Source organism: Dioscorea cayenensis, chromosome 7 (genome assembly GCF_009730915.1).
Source record: "Dioscorea cayenensis subsp. rotundata cultivar TDr96_F1 chromosome 7, TDr96_F1_v2_PseudoChromosome.rev07_lg8_w22 25.fasta, whole genome shotgun sequence".
In the NCBI taxonomy this organism is placed as follows: Eukaryota; Viridiplantae; Streptophyta; class Magnoliopsida; order Dioscoreales; family Dioscoreaceae; genus Dioscorea; species Dioscorea cayenensis.
In genome coordinates this window covers 15107693-15126082 of record NC_052477.1, presented here as the reverse complement: position 1 = coordinate 15126082, position 18390 = coordinate 15107693, and the positions used below count along the sequence as shown (strand labels likewise).

The 18390-nt window shown below is 34.9% G+C and overlaps 1 protein-coding gene across 1 annotated transcript; it reads left to right on the top strand.

Annotated features, from left to right (window-relative positions):
• The first annotated feature begins 12356 nt into the window (after positions 1 to 12356).
• On the top strand, positions 12357 to 12974 carry LOC120265097 (uncharacterized mitochondrial protein AtMg00810-like). Its single transcript, XM_039273010.1, has one exon. It carries the CDS (start codon positions 12357 to 12359, stop codon positions 12972 to 12974), a length of 618 nt encoding a protein of 205 aa, XP_039128944.1.
• Positions 12975 to 18390: the final 5416 nt, after the last annotated feature.

Here is an 18390-nt window from a genome sequence, read left to right as displayed (position 1 = left end):
ATTTTAATATTTTTATAATTTTTTAAAAAACTTTCGTTTATATTTTAAGCCATGGCAGTTATTTTGAAAAATCTTCTTTGATTTAAATTAAAAAAAATCTCCACTCTAGTTGGTTCTATTCATATTGAAATTTCATTATAATCTTCCCCACATCTATTTTGATTATTTTTTGAAGAGACCATGCATGTGTATTTGGGAAAAGTTTTTAATAGACAGTGCATCCATGTTCCTTCTGCTTGTATTTTATGGGAGGACCAGCCTTTTGTAGAATGGGTGCCTGTCCCCAACCTAGTGTGTTTCGTGGAAATGAATATACAATACATAGTGCCTGGGAAGTGTACTGTGTAAGCTATAAATTGGAATGAGTGAGATAGCACTTGTTTATCTCAAGTGGATTATTAGACAAACTTTTTAATGATTAAAGTTTGTAGCAAGAATAAAGAGGCCTTTGATGATAATTAAAGATTTTAAAGAAAACAAAGAAGCCACCATTCCTTCATTTGTCACCCGATATGCACCCAAATGGAGCCTTTAGGGGGTCGACTAGTCTCAATGGTCGAGAGATCCTTCCATGGCAATGGTTGAGAGCTCCTGGCTTTTTTTTTCCGAATTTTTACTTTTCAATTTTTTTCTTAATAAAATCTGATTGGAAAGTTGTTTTGATCAAAAGACAATTATATTAGAAAAATGCAGAGGTATTCTAAGGAATATTAGAATATTATATTTGGTTTATATTGACACGTATTTTATTTTGGTATTTTTGGTGTACACATATTCTACACAAGAGTAAGTTTAGATTCCCCAACACCATTTTATGTTAATGGTATATTTAATACATGAAAAAATAGACCTTTTCCATTTAAAAACAGTGAACACACTTGAAAAAATTCTTTAATTATTTTTATACAATCATGAAATGCATCTGTAAAATCAAAATATATCAAATTATAGATTTAATTAAAATAGGGAAATATATAAATAGAATTTATATTGAAATGGTTTCAAGTTTTTAAACAAACTTTAATCGATGTGGATATATAGTGTAACTTACAAGTCTACTAAATAAAACAAACAGTAACAAGTATTGCTAATTTACAGCACCCTAATAATAAATAGCATGATAATCAAGAAAATAAGCAGTTGATAAGAAAATGATATGAAGTTCGTATAATAGCCATTCACGCAATAAAAATTGAGTTGATTTAATATCCAAATCTACATTTGAAAAATAAGCCAATCCATATAATATCATATAATAAAAAATATAGTTCAGTAGATAGTTAAAAAAACTTTTCCCAAAAAGATAGTTCAAAAAAGATATATCATACAAGAAAAATAATCGTTCAGTAGATAGTTAAAAAAGGATTTTTGGAATAAAAAATATATGCATACTTTTCAACCAGATAGGAGTGTAATATTGCATTGGTATTGAGTGAGAATTACAGTGAGCCCCACCCCTTAATTAAATCCTAGCTGTTGATATTATTTTTAATCCTAGTCATTGATTTTGTTTTCAGTTTTGAAACGCTAGACACATCTTCGCCTTCTTCTCACCTATTTGCGGGGTGGTGATGGCGGCGAGATGGGAGAAAGGTCTTGTCATCCATGGTTGGTTCATTGTTATTGTTGAGGTAAGCATCATCTTCCTTGGATTTTTGGCAAAATTGTCGAATTGTTATTATTCTTTACAGGGGCGGAGCCAGAAATCAAACTGAGAGGGAAGGGGGAGACTACAAGTTTTAAAATAATTAATTAACAAAAATTTTAAATAATAAAATACATTTAATTTTCTTTATAACAATAAGCAAAATTAAAGAGAAACAATTAAAATTAATTAATATATCAAAATAAGTATTTTTTATCAAAATTTGATTACTTTATAATTTTGACTCGGGGCGGCTTACTAGAGGTCTATACTGGAAGTTTAGAATAAACTCTCTAATTTATTTAATAAAAATTAAATTTATTTAGATTTTATTTTAATAAATATCTATTTGAGATGTTTGTTTAAAATTTGTGAATAAAACTCAACAATGTGAAAAACCTAACAAAAAATTATAAAAATATAAAAAACTACAAAAAGCTCTTATTTATAATTAAAAATAAATATTATATTAATTTTGGAAAAATGCATGAAAATGCCGATTATAATAGAATTTTGAAAAGTTAGTTAGAGAAGATATGACTGATTAAGCATTAAAAATAAAAATATTTAATATCTTACAAAGATTATTTTTAAAAATTTAAAAATAACTAAGATTAAATTACATTGATTAAATATTAAATTAAAAATATTTTGTATTATGATAATTATTAATGGTCTTTTAAAATTTGAGTTTTTAAAATTATTATTAAAAAAAACCTAAAGATAAGGATTTAAAAAAATAAAGGGCCTAAAGTAATTACTTCATTGACCTTATCCTTGAGTTGATGTTGTTTTGATTTATAATTATAAAAATATAGATAATATTTTAAATAAAAAAATTCTTATTTATGACATATGTGATTTAATAATTTATCCGAATTCATTTAAATAATTTTTTAAAAATGTAATTTTATAAAGTACTTACATTGAAAATCTTATTAATTACAAAATAAACTGATATTTAAATATTTTTGAAAAATAATAACTTTCTTTTAAACTCCTATTTAAATTAATTATATTTTTTAAAAAAATATTTATTACTAAATCAAAGCTCTAATATTTCTCAAATCCCTAAACCAATGGACATTAATCAATCATACATATTTTTACAAATTTTGAAAATTTTAGAAAAAAATTAACAAAAACATCTAATAAATGAGAAAAAAAATCAAATCATTTAACTAAAAATAAATTTTAAAAATATAATATAATAAAAATATAAAGATAAAGAAATAAAAAAATAAAAAAATACATAAAAAGAAAACTTCCGAACGGGCAGAGCCGAAAGAGAAGGCTAGAGGGGGAGGGGGAGAGGCGGAAAGGGGGGCGGGTAAGGGTGTCGGGAAGAAAGGGGGACGAGGGAGCTCGTCAGGAGGAAACGAGCAGGCGGGGTCAACAGACCCCGCTGGTGACAGGGGGCAGCCTCCCCCCTTGCTTCCCCCCTCCTATCGCTCCTCCCCTGATTGTTTAATAGATCTTGATATGTTAATGTTGGATGTTAGTGCTGGATGGGTAAGGTTAGCTTCTTGTTTGAGGATAATCATTAGACTAAGAAGTTTTTTGGTAGTATAGCAAGGATCCCCAATTAATTTGGGAGTGCTAGACATATATTCTGGAGGATATCAAAATACAGAAATTGTAGATAGTGATCTTGTTTATCTTACTGCCAAATTTCAAAATTTTTTCATGTGTATCCTATAAGATATAGACTCTAAATACAAGTGTCTCAGATAAGATTTTTGTACAGGCCTTGGAGCGTTTTTTAATTGCTCTCATGATTCTAGAGTCCGAACTAGATATAGAGAATTATATGAAAGTTGTATATTTTTATATTACCTAATTACTTGAGAAATTTTAGATTTTATACATGTTTGGTTCTTGAGGTAAACTCAACTAGTATAACTGTCTCGGATGGAATTTATGTGCTGAACATGAAGATTGAAGGGTATTTTTAATGGTCATGGAGATTGAATTGGGTAAGGTGAAAAATAGGAAACTTGTTTCCTTTTAGGTTGTATAATTTTTGGTAAAATATTACTGATTTTGGGATTGTAGGATGAAAGTTATGTCTGTTTGAATGGGGTATGTCTGAATTGTAAGTCGGAAGAAATAGTTGGAGATTAAATTGCATGTTATAATTTGAGTACTCTAAATAATATGAATTTCAGATATGTTATATTCTTACGTGTCTACATTTCTCAGAATCTTGAAATTTGTCATTTGGGAAAGTATATGTAAAGTTATGATTGATTTAGTACTCAATGGTCATTGGAATTGTTCATATTTCCTTAGAGTGGATAATTGCAATTGTACCCTTGCAATATCCATATTTGGTAGAGTAAAGTGATAGATTGATCTTTTGTTTTTGTACACTTCTAAAATCTTTCTTACAAACCCATGATTATTGTAAAATTCATATTGTTGGTGAAACTAATAAGTTACTTCCAAATTTTAGGGCATATAGGGGAACTTGATTTGCCTTAGAATTTGGGTTGTTTTGAAAGTTTATCAGGTAAGTAACATTGCATATAAATGTATATGTATATATATATATATATATATATAAAATTTCTAATTATCAATAATTTTGAATTTATTTAAATTCTTTTAAAGTTTGCTTATATAATGTTAAAACATTTGTTAGGCCTTGATTCAGTTTTTGTTATTATATATTTATTAAATTTTTTAATTACTTTTGTTTCCCTGAAATATTAATTCCCACATTTTGTTCATATTATTTAATCTTTGAACTACTTGTTTGTAAATTGTTTTGACTATATCTGGATTATTTTTACTATAAAGAAATGGGATCATGCGTATGTTTGCATGTTTGCTCGACAAATTATTCTGTAAATCTTGTTCTACAAATCTTATTCTGTCTAAAATTATGATATTTGTTTAGTTTTCAAATAATGACATTATTTTGTCATAAAAATGTTTAGTCTCCAATAAACTATGCACTACCCCTGTCACTAATGGTTAAACACTGACAGTGTTGATAGATAATTCTGTTAAAAGACTATAGTTTCGCACCGGTCCATTGGTGAAGAATAACGGCCCTTTGAGATTCTAGCTCGGGTCACCAAAGGTAAATAAATGAACTATGATATTATTGCTCGGGTCATCGAGGGTAAACAAATGAACTCTGATATTTTTGTTTTGACCAAAGTTATTGGGAGACATATATTGTATTTCATCGGAAAATCATGCTCTGTTGGATGTTTTTCTTTTTTTTTTCTAAAGTGTATTTTGGAAATTGTTCTTCTATATCATATTACTGATTTTTATTCTGAAGTTTTTAGACTTTTTTATGACCCACACGTTTTTCGTATGTTACTTATTGGGCTGTCAAGCTCATAATCTGATCCTCAATTTTTTTTTCAGATCAGGAGTATAATAGCTTACTAGGAGTAAGCAAGTAGTAGACCTATCCCTGGTCTAGTTGAGATCAAATCTTTGTCTATTTTTGTAAACTCTAAGATCTGTATTCTGGAAGTTTTGTATATTTTGAAACTTGACTTTTGAGATTTATTGTTAGGTAATATCGCAAAATTAAATAACATCATCAAAGGCATGCGGAAGCAACAATAAATTTGCGATATATTCTAATTGCTTTAATAAACACTGTAATTTAATTAAAAGGCCTAGGAAATTACCTCTAAATGATTTTCTTTTGATGTGCCGAATTTGTCCCTCGGATTGTCGTAGATCTCTTAGCCTGAACGAAAGTCCCACCACTCTAGATCACACACCGAAATAGAGAAACAATGTCCTCTTCTTCTCCAAATAGTGGCTAGGGTTAGAGAGGAAGAGAACTTGGGTATTTTTCTCACTAGATAATTAATTGATCGATTCTAGGGTAAGAGATGAGTCATATTTATAAATACTTCATAAAATATGATAAACATTATTAAATTATGAGTCCTATTAGAAATATGAACCTTTATAATATGATAAATATTATTTAATTATGAAGTTCTATTCAAAATATGAACCTTCATAATATGATAAACATTATCATAGAAGTTCTATTAGAAATATGAGTCCTAATGTGACTAAAATCACTTTTGTTATTGAGTCCTTATAATTTTGATTATCTATTCGACTCTATCAAATTTAAATCAAAATTTAAACTTAAGACATAACCCTATATCAATTTAAAATTTCACTTATCTTATGAAGTAAAATTATAAATTGACAATTTTACCCCTGTACTAAAAAATGAGACTGATTGTTTATCCTTTTAAGCGTGACTTCCTAAGTTCATTCCGATTGGCAATTGGAGGATACCAAAGGACGTGGGTGATACCTAGCCAACCCCATGGTCTCATGTCATAACCCAATTGAACACGAATGAGTAGATCATTACAAATCTTTCCGATTATGGTTACTATACGTGTATGAACCTTTCGTTCTTATATCACAACCGAGTGAGAGCCATGGTAATTGTCAAACTCACTGAACTCGATCATGTGCAAATAACTACTATAGTAGGGTGAGATTACCAAACTACATTTCGTGTTGACTGCCTTAGCAAAGGTCTCTAATCTCACATACTTATAATCACATACGATACTAACTCGTTTACTTCTAAGAGAACGAATTCCTTCCTGGTGATCACTCACAACTACTACTTGCTCGACATAGTTGCACTTCGAGGTCGGCCTTACTAAAAGGTAAAATGAGCTGAACGACTCTAGTAACAGACTAAACGTTACATGTACATTGTAATCATGATACCTCAGGTCTAAGGTCCACTCATATGATCATAACCAACAATCCCAATCATTACCTGTCAAAGAGTAAAACCCATGTGATTGGATTGTTGCGAGTCATATTCGAATGTATCAATCCCAGTGACGAATTTATGACATATGATCCCACTATTCCATAGTGTTCAACTAGCACTCTTCATCAAAGTATATGTCATACAAATCCTTATGAATCTTTAACGCCCAATTAAAGATTCTCCGATTTGCGAATTATTTAAGTGTATAAGTATGAAACCTTTCTAATGCTCTCCTCTTTATTGCACAAAAAGTAGAAGGTTTAACATAATATATACACATGGACTATGATATTCCAAACTAATTATAATGCTATCACAAGATTTATATGAACATTAAAATAAATGTCAATAATAATAAGAATAAGAATGTATAACATAAATTAAATGCCCTAATACAAGTATCTTCATTAGCATTTGAGGGCATAATCTTAACAATTGTATCGTTTGATTATATGTTCTATTTTGTAATAGGTTATGAAGCCTAGCATGCCTATTGTGCTATGCACTATGGGTGTGCTCCCGTTTGTCAGCACACTGGGTATGGCGAGCCAGGTTTGGGGCATGACAATTGCTTAAATTATGGTTTTTGGACATTCAAAATGGTGGAATTATTATATTCTTGAAGGCATTGCTAAATTAGTGTTTCCAAAACAAAGGCATATTACATATTTTTGCTAAAATTACTCTTTAAGTCCTTGAATAAGTACAGTTTCAACCCTTTTGATCCCTCTACTAATTTTGTGGGCCCTTTGCATTCTTTTATTTTTTGAAATTCAGAAATTCTAGTCCTCCATTTAATGGAATTTCTATTAAGAGGTATTTTTAATTTTTAAATATTATTAAAAAATTACAAACAATAATTAAAAAATGTGCTAAAAGAAAACCGAATTGGTATCCACTTTCATGGATCTGCATCTACGCCTCAAACTCCTGGTCCCAACCCTTGTCAAAAATTATATGTAATCCATAATGAACCTTTATTTATTTATTTATTTATTTTTGCTAATGATCAAGTGGTCTATTAGTAACTGAATCTCCATTAGAACCCTTCACAAGTGGTGAGAGTTCGTATCATGAGTGAGGGCACATATTTAGGAGTGTGAGTAATGGTTCTATGCGAGTGATTGCAGACTCTCATGTGTACATGGGCCCTACCCATACTTGCTCCGCCAAGACTTGTGTGCGGCCCTACCTTTCTTAGCTGCGTAGCCACAACCGCTCATCTTGACAAAAAAAAAACATAGATTTTTATTATTTTTTAATAATATTTAAAAATAAAAAAATTAATAAAAAAGAATAGAAAATCAAACGTCTCTCAGACGGAGGACTAGGATTTCTAAATTTCAAAAATAAAAAATAAAGGGCCTTCAAGGCCCAAAAAATAATAAAAGAATCAAAAGGGTAAAAATTGTACTTGTTTAGGGAGTAAAAGGTAATTTTACAAATATTTTTATATGAATGTCTAAAATTTGCAAAAAATTTTCAACTAAACGACTCCGACATTCGTGGTTTTGTTTTGTTTTTTTTTTTAAAAAAGGTTGCTATCAATTCTCTTCTCTTGTAGCTATATCTAAATAGGATATACTTGAACACTATTAATGTGGGCCATAGTGCACTATTTGGATTTTTAGATTCGTTCAACATAATTTCTACCATATCAGGGTAAGGGGTTATAAAGTTAGATTTCAATATTTCTGGGTGTTTTTGTTTAAATTTCTTTCGAGTTTTGTTAATGTTTTATAAATTTAATCTAAATTAAATTAAAATTATTGAATATTATTTGAGACTTGTACTTTTCAAAAGAGTTGATGTTGTGTCTATTGGTTATTGTTTGTCAGATTTTTATTTAATTAAAGAAAGATTTTGATTGGCTTAAATTTGAATGTATGGGTTGTCCCATCTAAGATGGATCTTATGCATATATATATATATATATTGAAATGCCTTTTTTTTTTAAAAAAAAATTAATTTTAAAAATACTTTGCATTTATTCTTTCCGTTTCTTTTTACTTGTGACATTTATCTAATTTACATCAATTAAAAAAAATTAATTGCAATTAGTTAGCTATTTATATTTTATTTAAAATTTCATTACTTTTCCAAAATTACTTGTATTTGAAACTCTATTAAATGGATTATATGATTTAATGTTTAGTTGATTATGATCTATTGAAAATTATATAAATATATTAAATTTAAAAATAGATTTAGAAAAAAATTTATTAATGCTATACAAAATTTATAATGTAACAAATAAAAATAAATAAATAAAAAAACATGACAAGTAAAAAGCAATGGAGGGAAAATGGGCAGATGCACATAAATACGCATGCATCCTTGCTTTTGAATTTGTGGGTCTCGTAAATAGACTTTTTTATAAATTAAGGACACAAGGAATTGGAAAAGGTGGTTAAGGGAAAGACGCATGGACGAAAGAGAAGAGGAGTGCAGCGGGGAAGGTGTTTGGACGATTAGTCTGCCGTCATGATGGTGAGGCCTCATCTTGAGACGAACCATCACAGCAAAAGATGAAAAATAGTGGTGGTGGGAATGAACGCAATGGACTCGAATTGTCACCACTATCACCGGTATTATCACCATGTCGCCGCCATCCTCCTCCCAAATGGGTTGATGATGTTGACATGCCGACAATCTTGATGTGGATGAGAAGCCAGTGATTCGACACCAAAAAGGCGAGTTTAATATTGAAAATATTGATAGATTTAATCATGGTACATTACTTTAGTTAAGTTCATGTTTTTTTCTATATGGGTTTGTGTGCATGCATGAGTTTCTGTGCATCTAAGTCAGTTTGAATGAGTTAATCAAAGCCACGTTCTATTGGTCATGGTCAAAGCAAGACATGGCACGAATGTAGGGCACGTTATTAGCCATGTAACTACTGATAGTTAATATATATAAAGGAAGAAGAAAACCAGAAAATGCTGTGAGTTTTTACAGCACAAAAATATTACTCTGTCTCTCACATTGATAATAACCAAAAGAACACTGAAGATTGGTTCCTACAAGTGGTATCCAAGCCAATGTTACGTTTGACTCTACCGAGATGTTGGAGCACTGGGAAAGGTCTTCTTCAAGGTGATGGCAGTAACAGAAGCGACAACGACAACCGTAACGTTGTGGTACAGCAGGTGGTAAAGGAGACGAGTGGCACAGTGGTTTATCCCATGTTGACACGCACAAACTATAGTGACTAGGCCCTCCTGATGAGGGTTAATCTATAAGCGCAGGTCACAATCTCCATCGAGACACTCGTCGATCTCAAGACACTCACGGTGGAGGAACTCATAGGACAACTTAAGGCCATTGAGGAGCGCTATGAGCTCGGCAGCGACATGGTGGCATGAATAGTAAACTACTTTTCACTGAGGAGCGGTTCGTACATCAAAAAAGGAGAGAACTCGGCGAGGGCTCTACTGGTGGCCAGAAAATGAGCGGTAGTGGTGGTGACAGCTGTCACTGTGCTAAGCAGCGCTGTTGTAGCCGGGGCATAACAGCAGCCAATCATGACATGACAAAGGTTAAGTGTTTCAACTGCAACATCTATGGGCACTATTTGAAGGAGTGTCGCAAACCACGTTGTGAATGGAAGGAGGCGGTAAATCTTACGCAAGTGCAGGATAATGCACCGGGGCTGTTGTTCACTGAGCACCATGAGCTCAATTAGTTGGTTGTGATGTGCCATAAACAGTGTTCCTTCATGAGGAAAAAGTATTCCAGGTGGATGACAATAGTAACGTATGGTATTTTGACACGGGTGCTAGCAACCATATGATCGGAGTAAAGGAAATATTCACATCGCTAGATAACTTGGTGAAAGGCACGGTGAAATTCGGAGATGGTTCGATTGTGGAGATCTGTGGAAAGGGTGCTGTTATGTTTCGATGCCAAAATAAGGAACACAGGATGCTTCCTGAAGTGTATTTTATACCTCGGCTCCATAACAATATCGTCAGTTTGGGCTAGCTAGATGAGAGCGGATGTAAGGTCGTCATCGAGTATGGGGATATGTTGATCTATGATCACGAGCGGCAATTACTTGCATGAGTTATACGTTCAAAGAACAGGCTGTACACCTTGTCCTTGAACCTAACTGTACCTATGTGCTTGTTAACAAAAGTGAACGACATGGCATGGCGTTGGTATGCATGCTATGGTTATCTTAATTTTCGCGCATTGCATGACCTGGGTATCAAGCAAATGGTAGAAGGTCTTCCCATCATTGATCGTGTCGAGCAGCTTTGCAGTGTGTATATGCTTGGTAAGCAACATCGCAAGCCATTCCCTCATGCTATGACGTATCGCGTAGAGCGAGGACTGGAGCTTGTACACGGGGATCTGTGTGGCCTAATCACACCGGCAACGCCAGGAGGTAAATGTTTCTTTCTCTTGATCATTGATGATCACAGTAGATTTATGTGGATTGAGGTGCTCAAGTCCAAGAATGAGACATTTAAGCATTTCAAAAGGATCAAGGCTATTGTAGAGAACGAAATGGGCGTCAAACTGAAGGCATTCCGCACAGACCGAGGTGGCGAGTTCCGCAATTACTGCGATGAACTGGGGATTAAACGATACCCCACCACATCATACTCATAGCAGCAAAATGGGGTTGTTGAGAGACAAAATCAGGCGGTGGTGGAAATGGCTCGAAGCTTACTAAAGAGCATGTGTATGCCTGCTATATTCTGGGGCGAGGCGATGAAGACCACAGTGCACATTCTCAACCGAGCGCCGACACGGAGTCTCGATGGTAAAACACCTTACGAGGCATGGTACAGAAGAAAACCACATGTGCATTACTTCTGAGTGTTTGGCTGCGTCGCGTACGTAAAGAAGATCGGTCCTGGTGTGACAAAGTTATCGAACATATCAACTCAGATGGTGTTCCTAGGCTACGAAGAGGGATGCAAGGCTTATCGTGTCAACGACTTGGAGGCAAAGAAGTTACACATAACTCGAGATGTTATGTTTCAGGAGGAGAAGAAATAGGACTTGGCGTTGATCTCATCTGACCCTGTTCCCAGAGGCAAGGATTTCTTCATCATTGAATACATCACTGATGATGTGGGTAGTGCTCTGATTAACGATATCCATGAGACTCCGAGAACTGATACAGTGCTGACAGGAGCACAATAGGTTGACCCCCAAACAACTCCGGCACCAGGTATTGTTACATCATGTGGCATCGAGTATGTGACACAACCTCCCTGTGAATCATGAGATTCAGAAGATGCATCACTGTGGTACCGGATGGTGTCCAATATCTACAATACAACTCAGCCGGTGACGTATGAAGATGACAACAAGCCCAGTATTTTTTGTCTTCTTGCAGTTGAGGAACCTGCTAGTGTTGACCAAGCACTGAGGGAGGAGTGCTAGAAATGAGCCATGGACAACAAGATGTAGTCCATCCATGCCAATGATACTTGGATGCTTGTCAACCTCCCTACCAGACACAGAGCCACCTGGCTCAAATGGGTGTTCAAGGTGAAAAAGGACCCTGCAAGTAACATCATCAAACACAAAGCTGGTTTGGTTGCGAAGGGCTATTCCCAACGACAGGGGGTGGATTTTGATGAGGTATTCGCATCGGTGGCGTGTATGGATACCGTGCGGCTACTGATTGCACTAACTGCTCATGGTGGTTGGCAAGTTCACCATATGGACGTTGAGTCTAATTTTTTGAATGTCGAGCTGGCTGAGGAGGTGTACGTGCAGCAACCTCCCAGTTATGTTTAAAGCAAGCATGAACACATGGTACTCAGGCTGTGAAAGGCCCTGTATAGTCTGCGGCAGGCACCACGCACATGGAATTCCAAGCTCAACATGTCATTTACCTCACTCGGTTTTGAGAGAAGTCCCTTATAGCACGTAGTGTACAAGAGAACAAAGGGTAACATGTTACTGCCCATAGGGGTATACACTGATGATCTGATCATCAATGGTTCACGCATCGACGATAACATTGAATTCAAGGATCAAATGCAGAAGTTGTTTGACATGAGTGATCTCCGTCTCTTAAGTTATTACTTGGGAATCGAGGTTAAGCAAAATGATGATACGATCACAGTGTGCCAAAGCAACTATGCACAAAAAATATTGGAGGTTTCTAGCATGGTTGGTTGCAATCCATGTTTAACCCCGATGGAGAATAGATTGAAGCTAAGAAGAAAGGATTGTAGCTCCATAGTAGATGCTACTAAGAATCGCAGCATAATCGGGAGTATACGATACTTGGTGAATACCAAACCGGATATCGTCTATGTCGTAGGTATTGTTAGTCGGTACATGGAAACACCTACGATGCAGCACATGGCGGCCATTAAACACATCCTGAGATACGTGAGTGGCATGGTCAACTTTGGGTGTTGTTACAAGAAGCACGCCAAGCCGGAGCCTGAGCTAGTCGCGTTTAGTGACAGTGACTTGGCTGGTGACTTAGACGACTGCAAGAGCACCACTGGAATGGTATTTTTTCTTGGTACAAGCCTCATCACATGGGCATCACAGAAGTAGAAGATAGTTGCACTTTCATTGTGTGAGGCCGAATACATTGCAGCGGCGATGGCGACATGTCAAGGGGTGTGGCTCAGCCAAATGCTGGGAGATCTAAAGGGTATGGTACCTAGTAAGATCAAGCTGCTGGTAGACAACAAGTCAGCGATCAAACTGTTCAAGAACCCAGTACATCATGACCGAAGCAAACACATCGATACAAGGTTTCATTTCATTCGTGAATGTGTCGAGAACGACAAGATAGTTATGGCGTATGTCAGCACTAATGGACAAATTACAGACATCCTAACGAAGGCGCTCGGGCACATTAAGTTCATTGAGATACGACAGAAGCTGGGTGTGATTAATGTGAAGTGAAGGCACCATGATTAACGGGATGATTTGTTAGATTTAATCATGGTACATTACTATAGTTAAGTTCATGTGTTTTTTTAATTTTTTTATGCTTGGGTTTTGTGTGCATGCATGAGTTTGTGTGTGCATGAGTTTGTGCATGCATGAGTTTGTGTGTGCATGAGTTTGTGTGCATCTAAGTCGGTTTGAATAAGTTAGTCAAAGCCACGTTCTGTTGGTCATGGTCAAAGAAAGACATAGCACGAATGTAGGGCATGTTATTAGCCATGTAACTACTAATAGTTAATGTATATAAAGGAAGAAGAAAACCAGAAAATGCTATGAGTTTTTATAGCACAAAATATTACTTTGTCTCTCACATTGATAATAATCAGAAGAACACTGAAGATTGGTTCCTACAAATATTAATTAGAAAATACGAGCCACTCTAGTATTACACTGCTTTCGGTGATTGGATTGAGTTCCAGATATCAAAGCGGCGATCGTTACTGTCGTCACCACTAGTGCACTGTTGGTTCACCAAAAAAGCAGCAGCATGCAAAGATTAGAGTGAAAAAGTGCAGTGTAGGATGGTGTTTGGAGTTGATCGGTTGACAAGTAGGGAATGAAGATGGGTGGTATTTTCTTAAAAAAAAAAAATCATTCAAGCACCCACCAATTTAAAAAGCAAAGGTGCATGTGCACATCTACACATTTGGGTAATAAATGTGTAGAATGCGTAATTTTTTAAATTAATTTTTTTTTACAAAATTAAAAAAAAAAACAACTTCAAGCTTGAAGCCTCTACTATTGAAATTGCTATCCATCTTAATAGAACTTATGATGACTAGAATATTTATTTTAAAACTTTTGATGATTTTGGTATTTTATTTAAAATGGATGTATGAAACTTTATAATGACTTCTGGATGTCAAAAGAAAATATGGTTGATGGCCAATTCATAGTATAATAGTATTGGTCTCACTGTAAAAGGTGTGGTGTGGGAATTTAAGATCCCCAAGTTCAAGTTCCACCAGATACAATGGTAATAATGGATATCCGATTATAGAGTGTGGGTTTGCAAGCCAAACAAGTTATATCTAGGTAAGGTCACATAGGTTGGATGTTCAATTCCAATCAGTGTGCATCCTTTAGACTATCTTAATGTTTGATGCCTATACCATCTCATCAATTCATTAAACTTTTATCCATTAAACTATCTCTCATAATAGTTATACTATAAAATAGATGTGATATTCTAACCTTTTTCCTACTTTTCTACCTTGTTTTTGACCTATCCTCTTGTGTATATCTCATGTGTAGGTGTTTTCAAAAATGTTTCAACATGCTATGACCCAAAGAGGAGTCATATGGCTGCTATCCGGGTGTTTTGAGCCCGCATGAGCATACCATGCAGGGCGCATGGATGCTTTCATGGACCTCCGAGCCTAGGCTTTTCTTTCACTTTCTTGTCCTCTTGATCCCTCCCCTCCACACCTCTCCTCATTCTTTTCTCCCCAAACACCCCCATCTCTTGCCTCTAGATAAAGAGGAAGCCAAGGTGAGGATCATATCATCTTCTTCTCCTCTTGTTCCTTTAGAAGCTTAAAGGTAAGTTTCTTTGCCTTTCTTATCTCCCGTTATGTTGATGAGTTCTTTGGGGTGAGAAGGGTAGGGATCTTAGGAATTAGATGGATGTTGAATGTAGAGAACTTGAAAGGTTGCATTCTTTCAACTTTGGTGAAGATTAAGAGAGATCTTTTCATCTCTCAAACTAAGGTTACTGTATCACCGAACCCATCTACTGTTTCTTTGCCATTCTCTTTGGCCTTGAGTGTTTAGAGAGGTAGAACCTTTGTAAAATCCTTGAGAGGAGGTGCTTAGTAAACTCTAGATGCATGATTTCCATCTTGAGGAGTTTTCCTCATCCTTGTGTTGAGTGTTATTTGGTTTGATCCATTATTAACTTGGTTTATTCTAAGAGGCGAGGCATCGGCCAAGGGTAAAGGACTGGTGAAGGATTAAGACCAGAGTTGGGTGACTCACTAAGTTTGTGAATGGGATTGTTGATTTCATGGACTATAATATCATGTATGAATTTATTATATTTGGTTTTCATTTACTTTAAATTATACCTTATCTTGTTAAAAGTTTCTTGAACATTATTTATGACTCTTGAAATCATCACTTTGATCTTAAATGAGTTTATTAAAATGTTTGCAAGTATGCATTACTTGTGTTTGAAACCTTGCTCTTGAAATGTATATTCGAAGGTTGAATGCAAATGATGTTTGTCTTTGAGAAAAAGTATTGTTTCATGATGAAGCTTGTATTTACTTGAGTTGATTTGTCCAAATTATTCACTCTCGGAGTGGGGTTGTTTATGTGAAAAATTCTGAAAGCTTGTTGAGATTTCGGCACATTATGATGATTTACATATATTGGGCCTTCAGACAGTACTTTGGTTTTGATGGTGATCGAGCAGAACCCTTCCTTGCTGTAGTGGGCGGTTTTCATGACTAGCTTATTGAGGTGGTGTGAAGACCCGAGTTAATTGTCAAGTTTAGGTGCCGTGTAGAACCTTGATTGTATATACATTTGGAACTCTGATTCACCACATGGATTCCCGATGGGTCAATGTCAAGGGTATGAGGATCTTGACAGCTGTGAACTTAGCCGGGGTCACATCTAGTGTTTAGAGAGGATTTTAGACCACCACTTAATGGTTGAGATGTTGATTTCATACTTCTAAAATTTTGATGTTTTCATGCACAGAAACTCTGAAATGTGGTATCTTGCAGAGCTTTTGATTATCATTTTAATGAATCATTTTACATGTTAGAGTTATTAAAACTTGTGTTATGCAAATTCTCAGCTTTTTAAATAATGGACAAAAATGATTCTAGTATGCTATCCATGTCTTTCACATAACATTAATTTTATGATTTGTTGGGAAAATAATGCTTATTTGAGATGAAATCTTTCTTTGGCCAACTTACGTTATAAAATACCATCATTGGTGTATATTACTCTTTGCGATCATTGATGACCTTGGTTTGTTATAAAGTGATGGAAATTCAAGTGTTCCTAATATCATTAATCCTTCCTCGGCAACGGCGCCAAAAACTTGATAGGGATACAAGTGTATGTGTTGATCGCATAGTAATAGTGTGTAGGGACGTACATGGCCCGGGTGACCCATGGGATGGCCTGAGCCTAGCCCAAAAAATATAAGATATGGGCTTAAAAAGTTGGCCCAAAGAGTCTGGTTGGGCTCAAATATGTAGGCCGGACTGAATTTCGGGCTGGGCTTGGGTTAGATGAATTTTAGCCCAACCTGACCCGGCCCGGCCTGAATAAATAAATAATATATATATATATATATATAATAAAAAATATATGTTTGAAAATACTTGGTAACTTTCTAGGCTTTACTATTGGTTTTTTAATATTTGTATGTGTAGGATATGTACATTCCTTTTCATCTAATTTTATCTTTTTTATTTAATTGTTTAACAAAATTTGAGGGGTTGTAATAGTGGTTTTATTTAGTTATTTATATTTTTTATAAAAACTTATTTATTTTTTGGGTCGGGCTAGGCTGGGCTTGGGCCTAATGAAAATCAAATGCGCCAGGTTTGGACCAAAATAATTTGGCATGAACATGGCCCAGCCCAGACTCAACCCAGCCCAGCCCATGTCCACCCCTAATAGTGTGTATAAAGCAGTGTGTCGGTCCACAGGGAAGAAACTGAATACTAGTCATAGACCTAATTCGGAAAATAGCCTAAGTGACAAAAGAATGTGTGCATGAAAACAAGAGAACAAAAGCAAGAAATAAGGAAATGAAACTAGAGAAAAACCAAGAAAAGAAATGATGTCCTAGTATAGCATCCATCTAAGGTTATGAAGTATAGATCAAAGGTTGTTTAAGTATGCAATCCTATTTGAACCAAAAAGTTTTCAAAATTACTAAACCCCAACTTCTCAGGTGAAGAGTAATTGAATAGGTACAGAACTGATACAGACATCCACACAATCATATTAACACTCTATGAAACCGTACTGTGAGCTAATAACAATCTCTTAAGTAGATAATCTCCTCATAGAGAGAGATTATCCCTAATTCAAATACAGAGTAGAGATGCGATTTCTCTTAAAATCCACTCCACATGAATGCAAAGAATACGGAGATTATCATTAACTCACTTGGAAGGATTACGAGAGACGAAGTCTCTAAAGTACCCTAACTAGATATGTACTCACTATTCTCTTGAATTGCGGCATGTCTATGCTAGGTGGGAATTTCTTCTCGTCACAAAGCACATTAGACATATGAAAACTAAGGGCTCTGGCCATAGTACAAACATTCGGTTAAAACATGTAATTAGACTCAAATAGAGATAATTGTAATTAAGAAAACAACTAAAGCATCAAAGATCTAACAACCAATGTTAATGAAATAAACCTTAGAGTTCAACTATGTCCAAACATCTACAAATTACATGTCTATTAAAGGAGGGCAAGCATTCAAGATAGAAATAATAGGAGGAGACATGAAAAATATGCAAACCTCCTTCTCAATCGCGCCAATGGAGGATCACCGAAGAAGCCTTAGGAAAGCTTCCACCCATGCCGCCAAGGTGAACTTGACAGCTACGACCTCCAATCCCCTTGAATGTGGATCCAAATCTCCCTTCAAAAGTCCCCTTGAGTGCTGGAGATTTGTTTCCTTTCTTTCCTAACGTTAACAACAAGAATCGCCTAAAAGAAAAGAATTGAATACCCTAAACATCCTCATCAGTTTTATTTATACACGACTATATACAGGTTGCTTATAGGTGTAAGGATGTGGTTGTAAGGGAGCTGGAGAAGATACTCGCGAGCCCAGACCACTTACGATTGTAAGTCATGTTCATAAGGTATTCTATTTTTGTTATGGTCTAGCTTACTACCATAAGTGTTGAACCATAAACTTCACTGTGTTGTTTCTTGCGACTGCCCTTACAGGTGTATGCTATGGTCTTAAACTCCTCTGGATGGTCCTTAAGGGCATTTTTATGGGTGTAGGCCTTTCCCGTAA